The sequence below is a fragment of the Dermacentor andersoni genome, chromosome 10 (assembly GCF_023375885.2).
Source record: "Dermacentor andersoni chromosome 10, qqDerAnde1_hic_scaffold, whole genome shotgun sequence".
Classification (NCBI taxonomy): Eukaryota; Metazoa; Arthropoda; class Arachnida; order Ixodida; family Ixodidae; genus Dermacentor; species Dermacentor andersoni.
Window position 1 is genome coordinate 91149493 of NC_092823.1, and position 21972 is coordinate 91171464.

Here is a 21972-nt window from a genome sequence, read left to right on the forward strand (position 1 = left end):
ATAATTTTACACTGTTTTCAAATAGTCCTCAACGTATATATATATATATATATATATATATATATATATATATATATATATATATATATATATATATTTAATATCACGTGCGTGTTGTTGAGAGGGCGGAACTTACGGGCCCTAATATTCACGAACACAGAGGGAGCTAACAAACAATGTGTTTCAGAAAAATGCCTCAAACTGTGGTCCTGGAAACGCCCAATATTAAGGGCAGAACGTCATCTTCATCCTCTCTAGTCGCATCTTCCGGTCTTTATCGGGCACTACCCCACCGGTGATCGAGCGACTACCGGTACCAAGCATGAAAAAGGGCCAAGTAGGCTGAGGTGCCATGCCAAATAATCCTTCGCTTGGTACTTCGATTGTTTGTAGAAACTGAGCTGGAGACATGGTTGGAGATTGGCAGCGTTTGCTCAAAACCTAAGCAGTAAGATACCGACGCACCCAACGGTACAGACCCGTCCAGAAACAAAAGCGAGGGACTGTGTGCCAGGCACGAATAATGTTAAATTACCAAGCGGTAAGCGCATTTTAGAGTTCGCATATATATATACAATGAGAACAAAGGCAGTCGTGCGATATTTCTTCGTCGGAATGTACCAAGACACAATCACACAAAGAAGGGCGCGCGGAAACTCATTTGTTGCTCTTAATTGAATTGCAGAAGTGATAAATAAATCGAAAGGAAAATGAATGAAGAAACAACTGGCGCAGGTGGGATACGAACCCACGTCGGTATAGTACACGTGGGATGCTCTTGCCTGTTGAGCTACTGCAGCACCATTTCCTCATTCACATTCTGTGATATTTCTGCATGTCTACTAGAACTAAATCCGGGAGTGTTCATGTATTCTAACACATGTATCAAAGCATTTTTCTGTGTAATGTGTCTGTGTACCGAAACGGAAAACAAATGTAGATTGTGTATTTTAAAGGGAGGAGACAAGAAATAACTCACACATCTTAAGTAGTATTAGCAAAAGGGCTTTAGCACATGCTTACCTTTTGAAATAAATCATGGAAGTAGGCTGATATGTTTTCTTCCTTTGTCATTTTATCTGTCACAAAGCTGTGTTGTCTGCCAAGATCAGAATCATACATGACGTGCACAACGAGCTGCATGGCGTTCCCAAAGTGTTCTGTAGGTTTTAGAGAATACAAAAATGTTCTGTTTGTTTGCCAGCCCAACCTATGTTAATATTGTTCCCAGTACCACACAAACACTTGTTAATTCGTGAATATTGGACTGCAGGGCATTGAAACACTGAAAGCCCTGGATATGAGTTGAATGAGGAAGCGGCGTTCTTATGGCTAAAAGTCCACTAAGTTACTCTGCAGAAAACTACTCTCCATTAATGAACTACCATTTACTTGCATTTGGGATTGCTAATAAATTCATGGTAAGCTGCATGCCTTACGTAACAACAAATATGCGGCTGAAGTAGGATTTGCAAGAAAACTTGTATGCCAACATTATTCCACCCTTTGTTGCACTGTTTTCTTGGCCATTAACTATCGCTTCCAAAAGAGCTGAACCGCCGCACTCAATATAAGGCTTCCAAGCGTAAGAAGGAACTGATACTATTTTTCAATTGCTAAGTGCTAATATTTATTAAAATGGTGAAAGCCGCTAATTTTGTCGTACTGGCGTTGCAATGGCGAGTGGAAAACCCACTGGTTCCGGCCACAAAATATTAAGCTTCATATTTTAAGACTTTTGTCTTATTTTAATATAGTTCCCTTCTGCTCGGAAGGAAGAATTCGCTCACGTGGTTTCCAGATTACCAGGGTTGTGTTAAAGCTGTATCCGCGGATGTTTGTAATACTGCACAAGCGAAATTATTGTTTCTTCTAAAAGTGCAGGTGTCTTGCGTCGGCTCGGAATTTCCAACAACGCCCCGCGAACGGACCCATGCGTGGCCATTTTGTCGGAATCTGCAAAACTCCGCCGTGAAACTGGCTGAAAAGCATCCATGGAGAAGGGAAGTGTGGCTCAAGATCATCGAGATAGGATTCCGGATTTCGCACGGTCGGAGGTATGTTTCCAAGCTATATAAAGAAAATAATGAATCAAGATAACGGTAGAACACATCAGCGATGACTTTCGGTGGTAATATGATTGGCATTTGAGTGATCTAGAGACATTGTATTTCTGAAGTCACGTTTAGGTGACACCTGCAGGGGTCATTTGGAGGCTTCCGTTGCTTCGGCTACATGCGACATACTTTAGTATCGTCCCATTTTGCTTTGACACTCGCTTGCCTAAGTCGCCCATGACGATGGTATAACGACGACAGCGTGACGTCGATGGCCTGAAGGCCGACGGATGACTTCGATAGTATTATGGCAATGGCGTGCGCACAAAGGCGTGATCCCGACGGCACTACGACAAAAGGATGACGGAACTGGAAAGGCAAATACTGTATTAGAAAGGATGCATAGGAACGGCTGTTGAAAACGGCGCTATGATGATAATGGCTGCACAAGTACGGCAAAATCACGATTGAATGATGACAGCCTGATTACGATAGAGTGAGTAACAAAGAATTACGTCTAGGAAAACGACATAGGCGGCAAGATAAGGACGAGTGACGACAGTGGAACAATGTTTCCAAAGTGATGATGACGGTATGACAATGACAGTGTGACGATGGTGGCATGACGACAATGTGACGACGACGGTATGAAAACGGATGCTTCTCGACGAGGCATTAACGACGATTGAATGACAACAGTAGTAGGACAATGGGATGACAACGACTGTGACGACAATCGCGTGGCGAGAGTTGGATGACAACGCTGCAGTGACGATAATGGCATCACAATGGTGGCACCACAATGATGGTGCGACAATGAATACATGACGACTGTATGACGGATGGTGCTAGAGTTTTCGGTAAGTTTTAATGCCAGAAAATGGACAAACAGCAAGCGAATCACTGTCATTGTTAAACCAGAGGACACAAAAGACAGCTCATTGAGTGACTTTTGCCTGTTACAAATTATTCAGTAGCTCTCGTAGTAACTCTGAGAAAAAGGCAAAACAAATTTATGGATTGCACCAGTGCAGTCCTTTTGAACGGTTAGTCTGTAAAAATGAAAAAAACATAAATGGAAGGAATACTTCAACCAAACTTTTTTTTAAGAAACCCGACATCAAGCAGCCCGACCGGCTCGTTCTTTAAGCGTGAGATGGCGTAACTGCAGCTTTTCCAGCCGGAGCGAAGCAGACAACGAAAACGAACCTCCGAGCTGACGTCATCGGAGTGCCGTTCTGAGCGCATTCGTCGGTCGCACACGAGGCCCGTCAAGTTTCCGCGCGCTACGCCAGTGCCTATTAAACTCTTGGCAAACAAATTTGAACGTCGATAAGCACCCGCCTCTCCAGTCGGAGCCACCGCGTACCCAGTTTGCGTTGGAAAGCGTAGAATTCCTGGTTGTGCTTTCACGATGGCGAGCGTGACCTTGTCATTGTGGAAGCTAAGTACAAAGTATTGTTCTTGTGTCGTTCAATGCCTACAACAGCCTCGAAAGCATCAAACACTGAGGCCACCACATGAAACAGCATGCTTTAGGGAAATTCGTCGAGAAGACAGGCACCTTTTTACATTAGGAGATTTAATGACAGCGCATGAGCTTAAGTACCGCTTAATATCGAAGTGTAAAATGGAAATTGGAAATCACATTTCAAGACTTTCGCGTATCTCATTATTGATAGGAATAGAAAGCCTGCTAAATATTTGACGCGACAGTTTGACATTTGGCATTTTTATTCGCACAGGACAATTACCATGAACAGATGTTATACAACACAGTATAAATAACACCTAATGCCAGCCATAGGCATGATATGGAAGCAACAGCAATGTTTTTTTTTTTATTATGGGGTTTTACGTGCCAAAACCACTTTCTGATTATGAGGCACGCCGTAGTGGAGGACTCCGGAAATTTCGACCACCTGGGGATCTTTAACGTGCACCTAAATCTAAGTACACGGGTGTTTTCGCATTTCGCCTCCATCGAAATGCGGCCGCCATGGCCGGGATTCGATCCCGCGACCTCGTGCTCGGCAGCCCAACACCATAGCCACTGAGCAACCACGGCGGGTAACAGCAATGTCGAAAAACATACAAAGACTGTTCTCACAATTTAAAACATATTTGCACTGTATTGCTCATTTTTAACATATTTTTTTTTATGCCGGGTATTTCTTCTTGCAGTGATTGTTTTGTATCATTATCTACTGATTGGAGTAACAAGAGTGTTTCATTTATTTTACTGATTACGATTACTAAAATTTCTTTTTGTACGACGTACTTATAGTAATTAGGAATTACTCTTGCTTACTTCATAACAATGGGAAGTAAACTGACCATTGCTCGTCAACTGAAAAAAAAAACTGAATTTTGTCTGTTACTTCCACGGGCAAGAAAAAGTGAATTAGGGTGCTCAGAATATGTTACAGCTTGGTGGCACGTGAGCTGCTGCAGGCTTAGTTTATTTATTGGTCGCAATGACATAGGTAGATCAGTGGGACCTACGTTTCAATTTAGAACGCGGTGATGATGATGATGATGATGTGTGGTGTCTTATGGCGCAAGGGCCAGGTTTGGCCAAAGAGCGCCATGACAAGTGGTAATGTTGACGATGTATTATGGATGGCGTGCACAATGAATTCCTTATGGTAGATGTCACATGGCTGTAAAAGGGCCTAAAATATGTAGCTGTAAATGGCGTAGAATATATAGTTGCTACAATAATGACGGTGACTAGGCAGTGATGTGGGCTATGGCAATGGGCTGTCGTTGAAACATTGTGCAATAAAACACTCACACCAGAGTTTTAAGAGAGCCCTTGAATACAGGGCTGTTAGTCACGTGCTAAAAATTACCTGGCCAAATGATTTTCAGGGTGTCGGTTTCGTCTAAAAAATCTAAGACTATTTGCAGTTTGAAAAACGGTTCGTCACTAAGAAAAAAAGCAGGATGGAGAGGTATATTTTCGCGATATGCAGAAGGGAAATACTTTTTCCTCTCCGTTTCTATTGCAGGGCCCTGGATAAAAACATGGATGACTGTCAGGCCATCGCCGCACCTACTACGAGTAGGAGGATCCCCGCCAGTCAAGAGGTAGGAGTGAGTACTGTAAGTGTGTCCTATTCTTAATCGGCAAAGAAGTTCTTCCTTGTACCGTGCTCTTTTGTCACTTATCCAATTCCGCAATCTTGGTTTTATAATATTTACCTTATTCAATGTTTGTGTATCCCACTCTGCTTGTCAATGTTTCCTCAATTTACGGCGCAGAAAGGGGTTTAGGTCTGTGGCAGGAATGGGGATATTTCCATCTGTGTCGGTAAAACTCACTGACGTAGCGTTTTCGTCAGCAGCTACGTTGCCTTTTATACCTTTATGGCCAGGTACACAGCATAGGATAATCGCTTGGTTGCCGATATATGCGGAGCACAACAAACTATACAGCTCATTCAAAACGGGATTCTTATGCTTTCGCAAGCTAATCATGGCTCTCACGACACTTAGTGAGTCTGTAAAGACAACAGCCTTAGCGACATTTCTGCGCCTTATGTGTTTAATAGCCGAAAGTATACCGTATGCTTCTGCCGCAAAGATACTGGTGTGTGGGTTTAGTGGCCCTGATGTTGAAAATGAGGGTCCGAGAGCTGCGTAAGCAACACCAGCAGGAGACTTCGAAGGATCTGTGTAATATTCGTCACAGGAATACTTCTCTTTAAGTTCAATAAAATGTGACTGTATGTGAGCCTCAGGTGCTTGTTTCGATAATTCTAAGAAAGAGATGTCACATTGGATAGTTTGCCACTCCCAAGGCGGTGGAAGCCGAGAGGGGGCCATAAAGACATTCTCTAATAGAGAGACCCCTGTTTTTTCTGAGAGTGCTTCCAACCGGAGGGACAGAGGAGGCCGGACACCTGGGCGGTTACGGAATAGCCTGGCCGTGGAGGAGTCGTGAATAATTGAATGACATGGATGATCCACAGCTGATTTTACCTTCAAGGCATACGAAAGACACAAATATGTGCTTTGGTAGTACAGGGACCATTCATTAGATTCGACGTAAAGGCTTTACACAGGACTAGTTCTAAAGGAGCCTGTTGCAAGGCGGATGCCTAAGCGGTGGACAGGATCCAGCACTTTTAGAGTACGAGGTCCAGCAGAAATATAGACTACGGCCCCATAGTCAAGGCGTGTTGATATTAGACTTTTGTAGAACTTTATTAGGCATCTCCTGTCGCTTCCCCAAGATGTGCGTGACAACAGCTTCAGTAGATTCATAGTCTTGAGGCACTTTGCCTTAAGATACTTCAGGTGTGGCACAAAAGTTAGCTTACTGTCTAGGATCCCTAAGAATTTGTGTTCATGGCTCACAGATAACCGTTCTCCATTGAGATTGATTACGGTTTCCGCCATTATCCCTCTTTTATTAGTAAACAGGACGCACGTACTTTTTCTCCGATTTAGCCTAAAACCATTTTTGTCCGCCCACTTAGACCATTTATTTATGCAAAGCTGTACATGTCGCTCACAGATACTTAGATTACATGATTTAAAACCTATCTGGATGTCATCTACGTATACAGAATAAAACATACCACATGGTATGGCAGTCTGGATCGAGTTCATTTTGACAATAAAAAGAGTGCAGCTGAGCACACCTCCTTGTGGAACACCAGCCTCCTGCGTAAATGGACGAGACAGCACGTTACCAACTCTAACACGGAACGTGCGATTGGAGAGGTAACTCTGAATGGTGTATAGCAAGTTGCCTCGAACTCCCATTTCAGACAGATCGCGGAGGATTCCAAAGCGCCAGGTAATGTCGTATGCCTTCTCCATATCTAAATATACGGAGAGGAAAAACTGTTTGTGGACAAAGGCATCGCGGATATTTGTCTCGATGCGGACAAGGTGATCTGTTGTGGATCTACCCTCTCTAAAACCGCCCTGTAAGGCATCGAGTATCTTGCTGCTTTCAAGAAAATGGATGAGGCGACGGTTAATCATTTTCTCAAATAATTTGCATGTACAACTTTTCAGAGCTATGGGCCTATAATTGTTGGGTGACGAAAGGTCCTTGCCCTCTTTGAGAATAGGGATTACGATTGCTTCTTTCCAAACAAGGAATGTAGCCTGCAGAGAACATGGAAGTAAAGAGTGACAGTGTTTTTTGGGTTTCGGGGTGTAAGTGTCTGATCATCTCACACATTATCCTGTCACTTCCTGGAGCGGACTTGTAGCAACAGTTCAGTGAAGCCTGGAACTCAGCCATTCCAAATGCACGATTGTATACTTCGTTGGATGTGCTTTTCCGATCCAAATTCATCTGTTCTGCTAGTCGCTGGTATTTTAGGAATGTATCTGTGTAATGAGATGTACTGGAAATGTGCTCGAAATGTGCTCCTAGACAATCTGCCTGATCCTCCAGGGTGTCTCCTTGTGTATTTAATAAAGGTAAGGGATGAGTTTCGCGGCCTTTTATTTTGTCAACCCTGTTCCAGGCTTTTCGTTCGTCTGTATATGAATTGATGCTGCTTATGTAGTTTTCCAACTTTCCAGTTTAGCGCGGCGGCGCGTTCTTCTCCCTTGCGACTTGATCGCCTTGAAATTAATTAGATTATCTGTGGTTGGTGAGTTACGGAGGAGATTCCAAGCCTTGTTTTGCTTTTTCCTGGCTTCCCTACACTCCTCATTCCACCATGGAATACGTCGTTTCGAGGGCGACCCTTTTCTTTGGGGGATACATACTGATGCATCATCAATAACGAACGCTGTTGTGTATGCTACTGTGTTGTCTAGGCTAAGTTCACAGATATCTTCCAGGGCAGCTGCGTTAGTTCGCGAAACTTCGTCCAGTCGGCTGAATCAACTTTCCATCGACGAACATGTGCAGGACACTCACTTTGTTTTTTAAGGTTTAGGACGATGGGGAAGGGATCACTGCTATAAGGGTTATTAATGACATCCCACTGGAGATATGGCACAATTGTACCAGACGCTATGCTTAGGTCTATCGAAGAAAATGTTTTATGTGTAGAGCTGTAAAATGTTGGCTTTTTGTTATTAAGCAAGCAGGAACTTGAAGTCAATAGGATGTTTTCTATAAGCCGTCCTTTCGCATCACAGCGTGAATCACCCCACAGTGTGCTATTCGCGTTTAGATTACCGACGACTATGTAAGGGTGACGCAGCTCATCAATAAAGCTTTGAAATGTTGCGCTAGAGAGTTGATAACTTGGGGGGATGTATATGCACGTGATAGCAACTAGTTTATTGAATAGTACTGCTTGGATAGCAACTGCCTCAAGGGGAGTTCGGAGTTGCAGCTGCCGACAAGCAACGCCTCTGTATTATTGTATTATTGCTACGCCGCCGGACGATGCAACAGCATCATCTCGATCCTTCCGGAAAATAGCGTATTGCCTAAGAAAGTTTGCTTCCGTAGATTTAAGATGTGTCTCCTGAACACACAGCACCTTTGGATTGTATTTGTGTAAGAGTTGTTTGATATCATCGAGGTTGTGGATCAGACCTCTCACGTTCCAGTGTTATATTTGTGTATCCATATTGTTTGTGTTTATGTGCTGTGCGTCAAGAGATATGAATTAGGTTGGCTCAAGGGACCTTTCCAGGCCCCTTGATGCGGGGTATTTCTTATTTCTTGGCGCGCTCCAGAGAGCAGCGCTGTTCCTTCGGCGTCTGAGACACCGGAGAAGTTTTTGTTGTATCCATCGCCTCGTCAGAGGCGGTGGATGACGCCCGCTCAGCAGGCACGCCCGGGGGTTTTTCGGGCCTGTCTGCACGAGCCGTGGCCCTGGGACCGGCAGGCTCACAGGTCTGCTGGCCGTTCGTTGTAGGGGGCGGAAGAGCCGTGGCTCCTCCCGCCAGGGGGGCTGATGGCGTAACCGCCGTCACACTCCGTGTGACTTGCGCGGCCGCCTGAAGATGTAGCGCTGCCCCCCGGCGCGCCACATCGGTGTAGGAAGGACTGGACTAATTTTGGAGTGAGAAACGCTTACGTCCCTCTGGAAATGATAGGTTGAGTTTTACTTTCAGTTCTATGATTTGTTTCTCCTCTTTCCACGAGGGGCACGATCGCGAGTAGGCGGGGTGCTCTCCTTCACAGTTGGCACAGTGGTTTGGTGAAGTGCAGATGTCAGAAGCGTGTTCAGAAGAACTACACTTAGCACAAGTAGCACGTCCTCTGCAGGTTTGCGACCCATGCCCAAAACGCTGACACTTAAAGCATCGGCGCGGATTTGGGATGTCCGGTCTAACACGAAGCTTGCAGTAGCCGGTTTCTATTGTTTCAGGCAGGTTGCTGGATCCGAAAGTAATGATTATGTGTTTGGTTGGTATTTGTTTGTCATCTCGCCTTAATGTTATTCTTTGCACTTTTACTACATTCTGGTCTTGCCATCCTTCTAGTAGTTCGCTTTCACTCAGTTCGACAAGGTCATCTTCTGAGACGACCCCGCGCACAGTGTTCATGGATCTGTGTGGGCCCACTGAGACTGGAATTTCCCAAATGCTACAAGTTTCGGGAGTTTGTCATATTGCGCTTTGTCGCGAAGTTCGAGAAGATCACCACTTCCCATCTTCGTTACTTTATAGCCTGGGCCAATTGCTTCAGTGAGAGATTTCGCTACAACAAATGGTGAGATCATTCTGACTGTTTTCTTATCGTGCTGACTATGTACAACGTGGTACTCTGGAAAAGATTGTTTTGGCTGCATGAAAAAAGTGAATGTTTCATCGGTGCGCCCCCTCTTCAGGGAGCGATCAGGTAGCGGAGGAAAGTTATTTGCCATATAGAGCAGGAAAATTCAGCGGCGATGGTGGCCACCCACCACCGAGCCCAACAAGGGGATGCTACAAGGTTGGAAGAATACCTGCAGACGCCAGCCATACATCGCCGCTATAACCTAATATATATATATACCCAAGGCAGGATATATAACACGCGGTTAACCCTTGCCGCCAGGAAATACGGAAGTAATAAGAAGTGAAGACAGGAAAGATGGAAAAGTGGGAGAGAAAGACGAAGATTGGAGAGGAGGACAGGAAAAGGCGACTGCCGATTTCCTCCAGGTGGGTCAGTCTGAAGGTGCCGTCTATGTGAAGCCGAGGCCGAACAGGTGTGTTGCCTCCGCCGGGATGCCTTAAAGGTCTAAACACCCAGCATCGGCTCAACCCCCATTATCCCCCTTTTCCCCAGACACGGCTAAGCCGCGCACGGCTACACGCGGGAGGGTCCAACCCTTGTGTGCTCGAGTACGTGGTGTCGCAACACACCAAACGCCTAGTGACGCAGACGCCCCTGCGGGAATTTAGAACGCGGTATCTATTATATTCAATAAGTTTCTTTGAACTAGTATGTCGGTCTTTACTGCGCGCAAACCTAGCAATGAGTAATGTTGCTTTTTTGACGTGCTGACTTTATTTAAATTTTGTTGTAAGTAGTTGAGCACTTTTTCCTATGGCTTCACTTATCCACGTAACATTTGTGTCTGCTTCCTACCCTCAGTACGCAGAAGAAGGTGACGTGTTGATGGTGACACACCAAGCGCATACATGGCGTCAGCCTCAGGTTTCTTGCGCCCTTGTCTTTCCTGTACTGCTGCCATTGAAACAAGCACTACGTTTGTGCTGCGGAAACTTTGGTTTGCTTTAGCTATAATTTTTTTGTGTGTACAGTCTTCTACTGCCATAGAAATGGTCACGCGCGTTGCTGTAACTTTAAATGGTTTGTACAATTTCTTTCACTTCCTTCAGAGACGCCAAGTGACAATACAATTGTGCTGATGAGGCCGACAGCCACCTGCTTTATTGCCTGCCATCGCGCCGCACATAGACGCAATGTGGCAGAGTTGACGCCTATCGATCAAACCACTTAGCACAATGTCAGCCGTCAATGCTGCCCATTCTATCAGGTGGCAAAGCCGATGCATTCAGGTAACTGAAATTCAACGCTTAGTGCATTCTACTTTCCAGGCTCTGAGAAAAGAGAACGTTCGATACTGTGTTAGCCTAAAACTGTGAAAAATGGGAAACCAATAAAAAAATTAATCGCTTTATTCGCTATGGCAATCGAGAAAACAAAAAAGTAAATCATACTGTTCAAAGTGATGTGTTTTTCCTATTAGAGCTTGACTTTTAATACTTGTGCACTTCGTTTTTTGTGTTCTTCACCACATCTAAATTGTGTACTTTCTGTAGCAATAATACAGCACGTTCCTTCGTGTATATTCCTTTACGCGTCGCCATGGCCGCACAAACAGGTAATAACTACCCCATCAAATCACACTATCATAATCACTATGATTACGGTATTCAACAGCGGGAGCTGCGTTATTAGCCGAAAAGCAGCAAGTGGCATTAAATTTGGCAAATCGCCATTGCAATTGTATCGGGTAACACGTACCATCCAGGTTATTCCGCAACCATAACTACCAGAGATAACATATAATTACCGCATCATATTTTGCAACTTGCAGAACCATGTACACTAAACGATATCAATTTTTATAGCGCAGTTAGCCAATATTGCCGCTCTGAGGCAATTAAATTTTCAAAAGCGAGAAGACGAGCTGAATACAAGAAAACAGAGTCATTTTACATGTAATTCCTATAATTGAACATGTACCCCGTATTTCACTTAAAATCAGTGCTTCCCTGTTTACATACACGGACGAGCTTCATGCTTTCTCGCTACATCTATAGGAATTGCTTCCAGGAACATACTGCCGAATAAGCACGTAATACGTGTATTTTAAAGAGAACAATGACCTCGTTCTTTATAATAATGCGCAGGCATGAACGGATCTAGTTTTTTTAGTAAGCACTAAAGTATTACAGAGACGCGCAGGCTTACCTTCCTCCTTTATGTCTCCTGCAGTTTTCTGCAGCATACCTAAGCAAAGAAGGAGCAAGACCACACGACGCATCGTGGAGTTGATACTGAAGTGGCCGAAGTGAACGAGCACAAAATTTTAATCATCTCAGGACGGCAATGTCAAGTGTCACCACGTTCTATTTCTTAAATGTCAGACACTAGGAGAAAAAGGGGGGAAAACTTAGTAAAAGGACAAGAAATACGTTATGTGAAGTTCTCAACACGTAAGGTCGTCGATATTTTACAAGTCAATGAACTCTTTTTGACACTAATGTCAAAGAAGAAAATAGGAATTAATTTTATGCTACGCAAAGTGACAAAAAAAGTTACAGTGACCTCTGTTTTAAGTAAGCGGGTTTACTCTCCATCTATGTCTTGTTTGCAGCTCCCAAGTTGAGAACATTATCTCGAATGTGAACTGCATCAGGCATGTTATTAATAGTTGTCGTCGCCCTAAACCTCTATGACGTTTAAGAAAAATTGTACACAACTAACTGTCTGGTGGCCCACACCACCGGAATGAACCGCAGTGTTCTCCACACCACCATTGCTACAGGAACACCTGTTTCACAATGAACAGAAACTGCAAGGTGACAAGTTTCAGCTCAAGCTGAAAGTGAAACGCAATTATCGTACTGCTTTTTAAAGTGCACACCATAGCATACATTAAAAAAGGACTCTTGATTCGGTCAAAAAAGTGCGGATAAGCTCTTACTTTCAAACACCCTTGCATGTTTCCTTGAATTCTAATACCTACTGTATGCAAAGTCGTATGTCACAAGTTTTAAACTAATTCGCGTCTGCGTAGCCTTTTTTATAGGAGGCTGAAAAGACGGAGGAAGACACCTACATTCTATATTAGTGAAAATATCTGAGCATGGAGATAATATAACCTCACTGGCTTTTCTGGCTTGTAGAACAGATAATTCCAGAAGTCTTGCAGCCGTATAAAAAAAGAAGAAAAAGGTGAGGGGAGGTTGCACGCACTATGCGCGCAAGGTCAGTTGGTGAGTTTGTGCTCCCAAAATGCTTGTCAACTGTCAACATACGAGCGATCTCTAGCATGTGCCACATTTCTCAAGATAGGTGTAGTTCATTGTAAAACCTCCTGCATAAGACCTTATATGATACATCAAATGAGGAGTCCTTGAGGTTTTTTTTTTGCAGGCCTTTAAGTTTGAGCTTGCCAATCATGTTTCTTTTAGGCGCTGTGGTCAGCGCGAAGCGCTTTCGCGGTCGCTATAATTTCCATTAAAGAATCTTCACCCATATGGAGCGTTTGCACCATTTGAACTATGTGCGAGTTCGCCTGCCTTTCAGCAGTGCGAACCAAATGAGGCTGCATAGAAACTGCAGAGCACAGCAAAATTGTCTTTGTTTAAAAGTTAGAACCATGTAACAAATACCTATGCTTTTTCAGTGTGACGTATTAAGCTTCTTCTTATTTCACATATAAGGAAAACACCTATCTGGGGTCATATGCATGCTAGTTAAAGTAAACACGTTGATCATTTTTAGGTGTTGCTGAATTTTTAGAATTCACTTGTTACAGATAACACAATTCTAGATAACAAATTATTCATAGAGGCGAACCATAAATCTAAACACATCGTCCTATAATTAAAAAGTTACAGTGATGCGTCATTTCGCGCACCAGGAAAGAGGAGTACGTCAGAATACGGCGCGCTTCCACGCACGCAAGATTGAGTTGCCGTCCTCGGTTCACCGTAACACGCTTTCACTCGCAAACAAAGCGTACGGCGTGCGAATACGATGTTATAGCAGTACGTATGAATTGGAAACAGTAAAGCCCGCAAACAAAACCTGCCAGGGGAGAACGACCAGGCGCTCCTCAGCCTAACTTCGACTTCCGCGAATGTTTGTATCGTTTTTCCTTCCCCCTTCGCTTAACGTTAGCTACACTTTCTCCTAGATGACGTTAGTTACTTTGTGGTAAATGCACGTGTTTTTGAGGGCTCCGTGGCGGCGACGAAACCGTAAGTTTTTTGTGCATGCTTTGAGCTTGTTTCAGTTTTGCTGATTAGCACATTTTATACCTTTGATAATAATTGGGTAGTTTTCTTTTTTCTCTCTCTTTCTTCGTGTGCGTGGGTGTGTTTCGTGTATATTTGGTTTTGCAGCATAGTAAGAGCGTCCTTTTGTCCCGAATGCTTCAACACGTCCAAGAAGGTGGGACGTCAAGCCTTTGCAGCCATTAAATAGTAGCTTGGAAGGGGCAAGACTAATAGCCATGCTGGTTTTTCTATGTGTTCTTTGGTATCGGCAATAATGCTTTAGTAGGAAAGTGAAAGCGTGGACGTTGTCGAACACGTACAAAAACGGGACATACATAAGTCTGTGAGGCATTGATTGCTTTTAAAAGTTTGGTGAGAATTACATGGCGGCAGTTTAAGGATTTCGATTCTGTGCGTATCGGCGAATGCTAGAAGGCACGTGTTCTGCAATATTATAGTATTGTAGTATTCGCATTAGAAAAATTTGTGCAATACCGGGCAAGAAAGCCGGGAAAGTGTGCCATGTGCGGGGAGTCCCTCAAGGCAGACAAGGGAACGGATGAGAATGGAGAGGGAGTCGAGTCAATCGGCTGACACTGTGATGTCAATGCTAAGTTGCAGAAAATGGATGCTTTTTAGAAATAGCTTGTCAACTAGGTCTGACAGCACAAAAACGAGCTAAATATGCAGCGTGATGCACGGAAGGTACTGGAAAAAAGTCTTCAAGCAGCCGTTGAAAAGCTGAACAGAGCCACCATTGGGAATGAGAATGTTCGTGAGAATGGAAAGCAGCTCCCCGACGGGTCATGAAAGGGAATGTCAGCAAAGTACGAGGAATGCGGAGAACGTGGGCAGGGGGTAGAGGTAAAGAGCAGCACTTACCTTGATGCTGCTACATAAGAAAAGCACGAGCGCAGGGGTCAATACCCCCGTTAAAGTCCGAATCACGCGGAAAAGGACAAAGGGAAGCAGGAAGTAGGAGAGAGTGAAATGGCGATTATCACCGGCGACTCAAACCTGGCTAGGTGTTTAGAAGCAATTGTGGAGAGGGTGAAAGGCGATAAAATAGTGGCGGTAGGGACATTTCCAGGGCAGACACGGGGTTCTGTCATGGAGGGAGCAAAAGCAAAGCTCGCGAAAAATGCCCACGAGCGCAACTTTGTCATAGTCGCAGGTGGGCTAAATGTCGTCCTAAACAGGAAAGGGACCGGACTAGCCCAGCGTTTGGCAAAGTGCGTAGACGACTTGCGTGAGCTCTCCCTTAAGGTGCAGGTCGTGGTGTGCATGGTGCCGGAGCTGCCTCTTTGTGACAATCACGTACAAAGAGCCGAAGGGGCCGAAAACGAGCCGAGAGAACGGTTTAGAGGTTGTCGAAGTGAACTGGGAAGTGAGGTGTGATGGTTTTGAACGAGACGGGATCCACTTCAATTGCAGGCTTGTAGGAGAAATGGGCTGGCGATTTGCTGGTCACGCAGATGCTTTTTAGGAAGCCCACGGGTGCTCAGGAGTTCACAGAAGATAGTATGAAGAAGGTGCCCTAAAGGAACCTCAGAATACCAATGCCGTCCATAACACAAAAGGAGGAAAACAAGAAAGTGAGCTCGCTATGCAATAAGCTATATCAATATGCAGGGTGGCGGAAGAAAGGAAAGGTGGGCAGGGATTGAGGAGCAGGTAAATAGAGAACAAATAGGGGTGTATGCGGTTAGAGAAACGCAAGTTAGAGACTATGTTAGAGTATATTAATTATGTTAGGAAAGAGCGCAACAGAACTAAGCCGGAAAGAACTGGAGGGGGAGTCGGACGGCTCATCCATCATGGAGCCAAACGGAATAGAGTAAGTTCAAAACTTCAAGAGCATCTCTGGTTATCAGGGACAATGAGTGAAAAAAGAAACGGCTGGTCGTTACGTATTTTTGAACCAGAAATAATTGCACAGAGAAGAATCAAGAGTGGAATGCGTAAGTGCTGAGTTTCGGGAATGTTGCCGAAATTATCCTATTATGGCCACCTACACGATCTAGATGACTATACCGACAGCAACGGGAAGTCAATGCTGGATCTTAGATAGCAACATAACCTCGTTGTGTGGAATACAGGGCCTAAATGTGAAGGGCAGATTACGCGAGAAGCGGGAAATCAGCAATCAACCATTGATTTCTCCCAGATGACAGAACGAATTGATGGTCATTGGCAAGGACAGAACGAAAGATGGTCATTGACAAGGAAGGGTGTAGCAGCATGGGGAGTCACCATAAAAGCATCATATTGATGATGGGATATGTACTTGGGAAAGAACAAGGAGTGCAAGGTGGTCAGTCCAAATTTGAACGCTGTAGGGGTTGGTGGCGATGCCACCGCTAGCGCCTGTTGTAGGAGTTGAGGACGGACTTCGCGATGAAAAACCTTGGGAGGTTTATTTTACATTATTTACAGTGAGACGTCAATGAACAGTAGTACAGTCATGACAGGCCGGCAGCAACTCGGACGCTGCGGCCCGCGGCAAGAAGTTCGAGAGAGGTGAATCCGGGAATGCTCTGGAATCCTCCGTCTGCGTCTTTTAAGCCCTTCGATCTCTGGAAGGCGCGTCATGTTCGGCGAATGGGAGAGCCCGCTCAGATGACGCCACCTTCGGCCAATGGTAGGCACCCGTGTCGGTGGTGTCACACCCGGCGGCTCCCCGCGGTCTTGCCTTGCTGTGGTGCAATGCTCTCTTCAAAGGCGGCCGGTGAGACGCTGCCAGGCCTTCCCGGTACATCACAGCCGTCTTGTTGTCACGGTGCATTACAGCCAGAAGGTTGCCACGGCGCATTACAGCCGTCTTGCTTCGGCACCCAATTTACTTGCAACAATGCCGGGCTATCCCTTCGCTTTTTAGCAGAGTCTAGCATTGAATAGCCCAACCGGCGGCGTACGAAGTGGGGGCCCTCAACTTGTTTGCCCATGCGCTCCTCTGCGCTTCTCAATTAGCTGTGGTGCGATTCGATGTGGTCTGGGGAACTCGAAGGGGGCTCAGGAAACAGCCCCATATCTAACAGCTCGTCCTCGCCCCGGAAGTTCTGAATGGCCGGTGAACTCAATTCGCTGGCCATGAAGAACGCTTAAAGAACCTGCAGGGTATTGGTGTCGAGCCTCATTTGACAAACTTCGGGATCCTGGGCCCTGGAGAACATACGTCAAACAAACAAAACAACACAGCGCTGCACCACGCGTAAGCGCAGGCTCTTCACTCCTGACTCGCCAGGCTATTACTGAGTCAAAATCAACACTGATATTTTATTTCCCCAATTTTGACAAAGCAGTTCCAACCGCCCTTCCAAACAGCTATCCATTTCTCATCGAATGCCGACAAGACCAGAGTACTATTGTTGTTGCAAAACAAAGGGTCTTTGACGTTGCAAACAACAAATGAAAACAGCCGAACATAACTTAAGTTGCCTAACTACACGAACAGCATGTTTCCAATCTATCGCAGTGGCGTACTTATCGCACGTATTGGTGCCACAGAACAATCTGGTCAACCTCACAAGTGCGTAATCACAAGCGCACTAGCCTTGTGGTCACTAAACAGAACGCGTACTTGCGTTGTAGGCAAACTTTTTATTACGCCTACTCAACGTATCTTTCGCTAGTCCATACAGGACACGTGACTTAAACGAACAAATGAACTTGCGGGCCTTACACACTCCGCAGAACCCTTAAAATAATGCGTCTTTTAATAACTCGTTCCACGCATACTTTTTAGAGAAGTCAGAATACGGCTGCCCTCAACACACGAGCAACCCAGTCATAAATCTGCTTCCTTCCGTCCACACAGGACACGCGCCAAAGGAACTAAGAACGCTTCTCGGTGCAAATCATGCACTCACTGAAAACCCACGCGGTTAACCTTAGAAAATAAAAAAACGCTTATAAAATAAAGAAGGTTAACTAAAACACACGCGCGTTATGATAGGCCTCTCACCGATAACCTTGACCCTCAGGTAACTCACACAGAAAAAAGAAAGCCTATTTACTCATTAACTAACACTCGCGAGACTGCATGTTTACACAAACCTCATCTTTCAAATCTCGGAGCTTCTCAAACGAAAACACAAACAAAGCTCAAACCTTACACGTTGAAAGAAATCCTAGTCTCAATTCGCGAAAACTTTCCGATGCTCAAAATAAAAAACACAACACTTCATTTCTACGGAAGCGCTCTTGGCCTTCCTTTCCAAACGCTTATGTCTGACTCATACTTTGAGCCGTACCCTAGGTGGTCGCGGTTTGAAAGCTACTCTGGCTGCCGAAGAACAACAAAAGGGCTGACTCACTATCAGCTCCCACAAGACGTTACGGTCTCCTGCCAATTTGCGTCCTGGCGCCCCGCTTTCCTCACAAACTCGATTGACCGCGTCGCTACTCCCCACCTAGTCTCGTCCTGCCACCTTGCGCTTCTTCGTACTGAACGCTGAGCTTTGAAAAGAACTACGGAACGACGAGGAGTTTAACAGCCCCGTGCCCTTTGTCCGCGTCCGTGCAGAACATGCTTCGCGTTCCCCCTTTGACCAGTGGCTCGAACGTTTTGGATGCGTCAACATCGTCCGTGACGACTGCACCTTTTTGCTCGCGCCCTGCCCTTTTGGGTTTCTCGCCATCTTTGGCGGCGCTACATTAGTTACCGTCTTCCGGTCTTTACCGCGCTTCTTTTTACGGCGCTTTCTCTTTGCACTCGCTTTCATGTCGCCTTCAGGCGCCTCGTGCTGGCCGCTACACATCTCATCGGCCCAGATCGGTCTCTTACCCGTACAGTCTGATTGATTCTCATTTAAATCAACTCTCTCTCTGCCTCGACTGGCGGACAGCTCAACCGACTCTGGCACAATGCAGCAGGCTTTACTCGAGTTATGCAGCTCGCACTCTTGCGAACTGCCCTCTACTGCATTGCCCAGCTCACGCAGTGCATCGACACACAGCCCGTCGGTCTTGATCGCTGTCTCACTCGCACAGTCCGAATGATTAATAACTGAATCATCCCTATCTAGGCTATCTAGACTGGCGGAGAGCCGCACCGATCCCTGAACAATGCAGTTGTTCTCTCGTGAACTACGGAGCTCGCCATCCCGAGAACTACTCTCAACTTCATCGTCCAGTTCGCACATCACTTCGGCACGCAGACCTGTCTCGACATGGGTGCTCATGTCTATCGGGTCAACAGTACCCTTTTCTTCGCTAGCAACCTCGCTAACATTATAAGCGACGCACACGCGCGGTAACTGTGCCAATTTGTTCGCAGCTGGCCTAGCTGTCTCTACAGTCATCTGTTGGCACAGCACCTCGTCGCTCTCCTTGCGGCCTTTAACGGCCTCTGTTGCCACTAAGGCATCGTTAGCCGCTAGCCTTTTCCCTTCACTTATGAATCTGCAGCCAATCTCACAGGCACTACTCTTCTCGTCGGCTTTTGGCGAAAATACGCTCGATGCTGCCTCATTCTTTCGCTCTGTACTACTTACAGAATTCTCAGACAGCCGTTGTCTCTGTGCCATTAACTGATCACAATACTGTATCTCTTTGATCAGTGCTGCCTTCTCTCTCTCATACTTTTGCTCACGCTCCCGCTTACGTTCCTGATACTCACGCTCGCGTTCATTCTCTTGTTCGTGACGCTCACACTTAAGAGTAAGTTCCTGAAGCTCACGCTTCCGTTTATTCTCGCGTTCTTCACGCTTACGCTCACTATTACGTTCACGACGCTCGCGCTCACGTTCACGACGCTCACGCTCCCGTGGTTCCTGTATCACCTCCCAAGCAAGCTCAATGCTTTTGTCATCATTGCCACTATCGTTAATCGCCTTTATGATAGCTGGCGTTCTCATCCGTTCGTCCGCCTCAACTCCCAAATCGTCGCACACCAACAGCAAGTCTAACCTCGTCAACCTTCTAAGATCCATGGCAGCTGCCCCGACTGGTGCTTAGAACTGTTTTCCTTAATTAATTTGTGCAAACACACAATGCATCAAATTCCCGATTCCCAAAACTATCAAAATGAACACACAACATTTGAGTCTGGCGAATCAAAAGGAAAAAAACCACGCGCTCACTTACGGTTGCAGCACACTGCCACCCGGTTCATTTGTCCGCTGTGCCCGGTTCCTCCGGACTCCCTGGGTCGAAGGCTCGCTCTTCTTCGCTACTCCCAGTTTCTTCGGACCTCTTTCGACGAAGGCTCTCTCGTCTTTGCTCTTCCCGGTTCGATAGGATCTCTCTCGACGAAGGTTGATCCGTAGCGCTGCCACCAGCTGTTGCATTCGGAGGCGATCTCACTGCTGCCAACCAGTTGTAGGGGTTGAGAACGCACTTCGGTATGAAAAACACTTGGGAGGTTTATTTTACATTATTTACAGTGAGACGTCAATGAACAGTCGTACAGTCATGACGGGCCGGCAGCAACTCGGACGCTGCGGCCCGCGGCAAGAAGTTCGAGAGAGGTGAATCCGGGAATGCTCTGGAATCCTCCGTCTGCGTCTTTTAAGCCCTTCGATCTCTGGAAGGCGCGTCATGTTCGGCCAATGGGAGAGCCCGCTCAGATGACGCCACCTTCGGCCAATGGTAGGCACCCGTGTCGGTGGGGTCACACCCGGCGGCTCCCCGCGGTCTTGCCTTGCTGTGGTGCAATGCTCTCTTCAAAGGCGGCCGGTGAGACGCTGCCAGGCCTTCCCGGTACATCACAGCCGTCTTGTTGTCACGGTGCATTACAGCCGTCTTGTTGTCACGGTGCATTACAGCCAGAAGGTTGTCACGGCGCATTACAGCCGTCTTGCTTCGAGACCCAATTTACTTGCAGCAATGCCGGGCTATCCCTTCGCTTTTTAGCAGAGTCAAGCATTGAATAGCCCAACCGGCGGCGTACGAAGTGGGAGCCCTCAACTTGTTTGCCCGTGCGCGCCTCGGCGCTTCTCAATTAGCTGTGGTGCGATTCGATGTGGCTTGGGGAACTCGAAGGGGGCTCAGGAAACAGCCCCATATCTAACAACGCTGAAAAAATAACAAATGTAGTCACAAGGGTCCTGGAAGAAATTGACAAATGGCCAAGTAAAATGTGGGAATATAGTGAGAATCTAAGTGTAATAATAAAAGAAATACGGGAACAGAAACAATATGTTTGTTGGAAACCAAAGAAGAAACCGAAAAGCTGGTGGAACAGGGAAATACGAGAAGTGATTGGCGAACTAGAGAATGCATACCCAGAGTACAGACAGGCAAAAAAATAACGCAGTTTCCGAAGGAGAAGTGACCAGTAGATGGGAATATATCGCGAGAGAAAGTCTATGGTTAAAATACTGGTGGAAGAAAATATCAAAGGTGAAAATGAACGTTGGTTGTCAAGAGTACGTGAGAAAACGAAAGCCGCACCTAGGATATTTTGGAACCGCATAAAATAATTACACGGAAAGTCAACAACAATGCAACAACATATCCTAGGCGAAGATGGAAACAAATGGAAGAGGAAGCGACATTAAGTCACGTCCAAAAAATACCAGCCGAGTCTTTCTAATGCAATGATGAAGCTGTTTGGAAGAAAGAGCATGAAAAAAAAAAGATGGAATAGGAGCTGGTGCTGACAAATTTCAACTGGGAGAAAGCCAGACCAGACAGTTGGCGACAAAGTAGCGTGAATCTAATTTATAAAGTTAAGGGGCAGAAAGATAGAATTCACTCCTATGGCCCGTTGACCATTATATCGGTAATATACAGGTTAGAAAATGCAGGCAATGCAATTAAAGCTGCAAGCATTGGTAGAAAATAACGGCATTTTTGGAGAATTTCAGAATGGCTTCAGAATAGGTAGGCGTTTGGATCATAACTTATTTGTATGACCACGTAGACCGCAATATTTGGTGGGATATATCGCAAAGGGAAGGCTTAGTGACAATTCATTATAAAAAAAATTCCTCATTTTAGAAGAATCACAGTTGGCGTGGGGGCGATCGCCTAACCACGTTCAGAGACCTCACCCAACACTGCAGAC

General features: G+C 45.7%; 1 protein-coding gene across 2 annotated transcripts in view; it reads right to left on the reverse strand.

The window, feature by feature from the left end:
* Positions 1-12100, reverse strand: part of LOC129380718 (uncharacterized) — a 31957-nt gene extending 19857 nt beyond the window's left edge. For both annotated transcript variants that reach the window (XM_072284947.1, XM_072284948.1), the window contains exons 1-2: positions 11926-12100; positions 1024-1160 (exon numbers count right to left, since the gene is read on the reverse strand). In XM_072284947.1, coding sequence (XP_072141048.1) covers positions 1024-1160; positions 11926-11998 — 210 coding nt within the window. In that variant the 5' untranslated portion in view covers positions 11999-12100. The remainder of the gene's footprint in view (positions 1-1023; positions 1161-11925) is intronic.
* Between the last annotated feature and the right edge of the window lie 9872 nt (positions 12101-21972).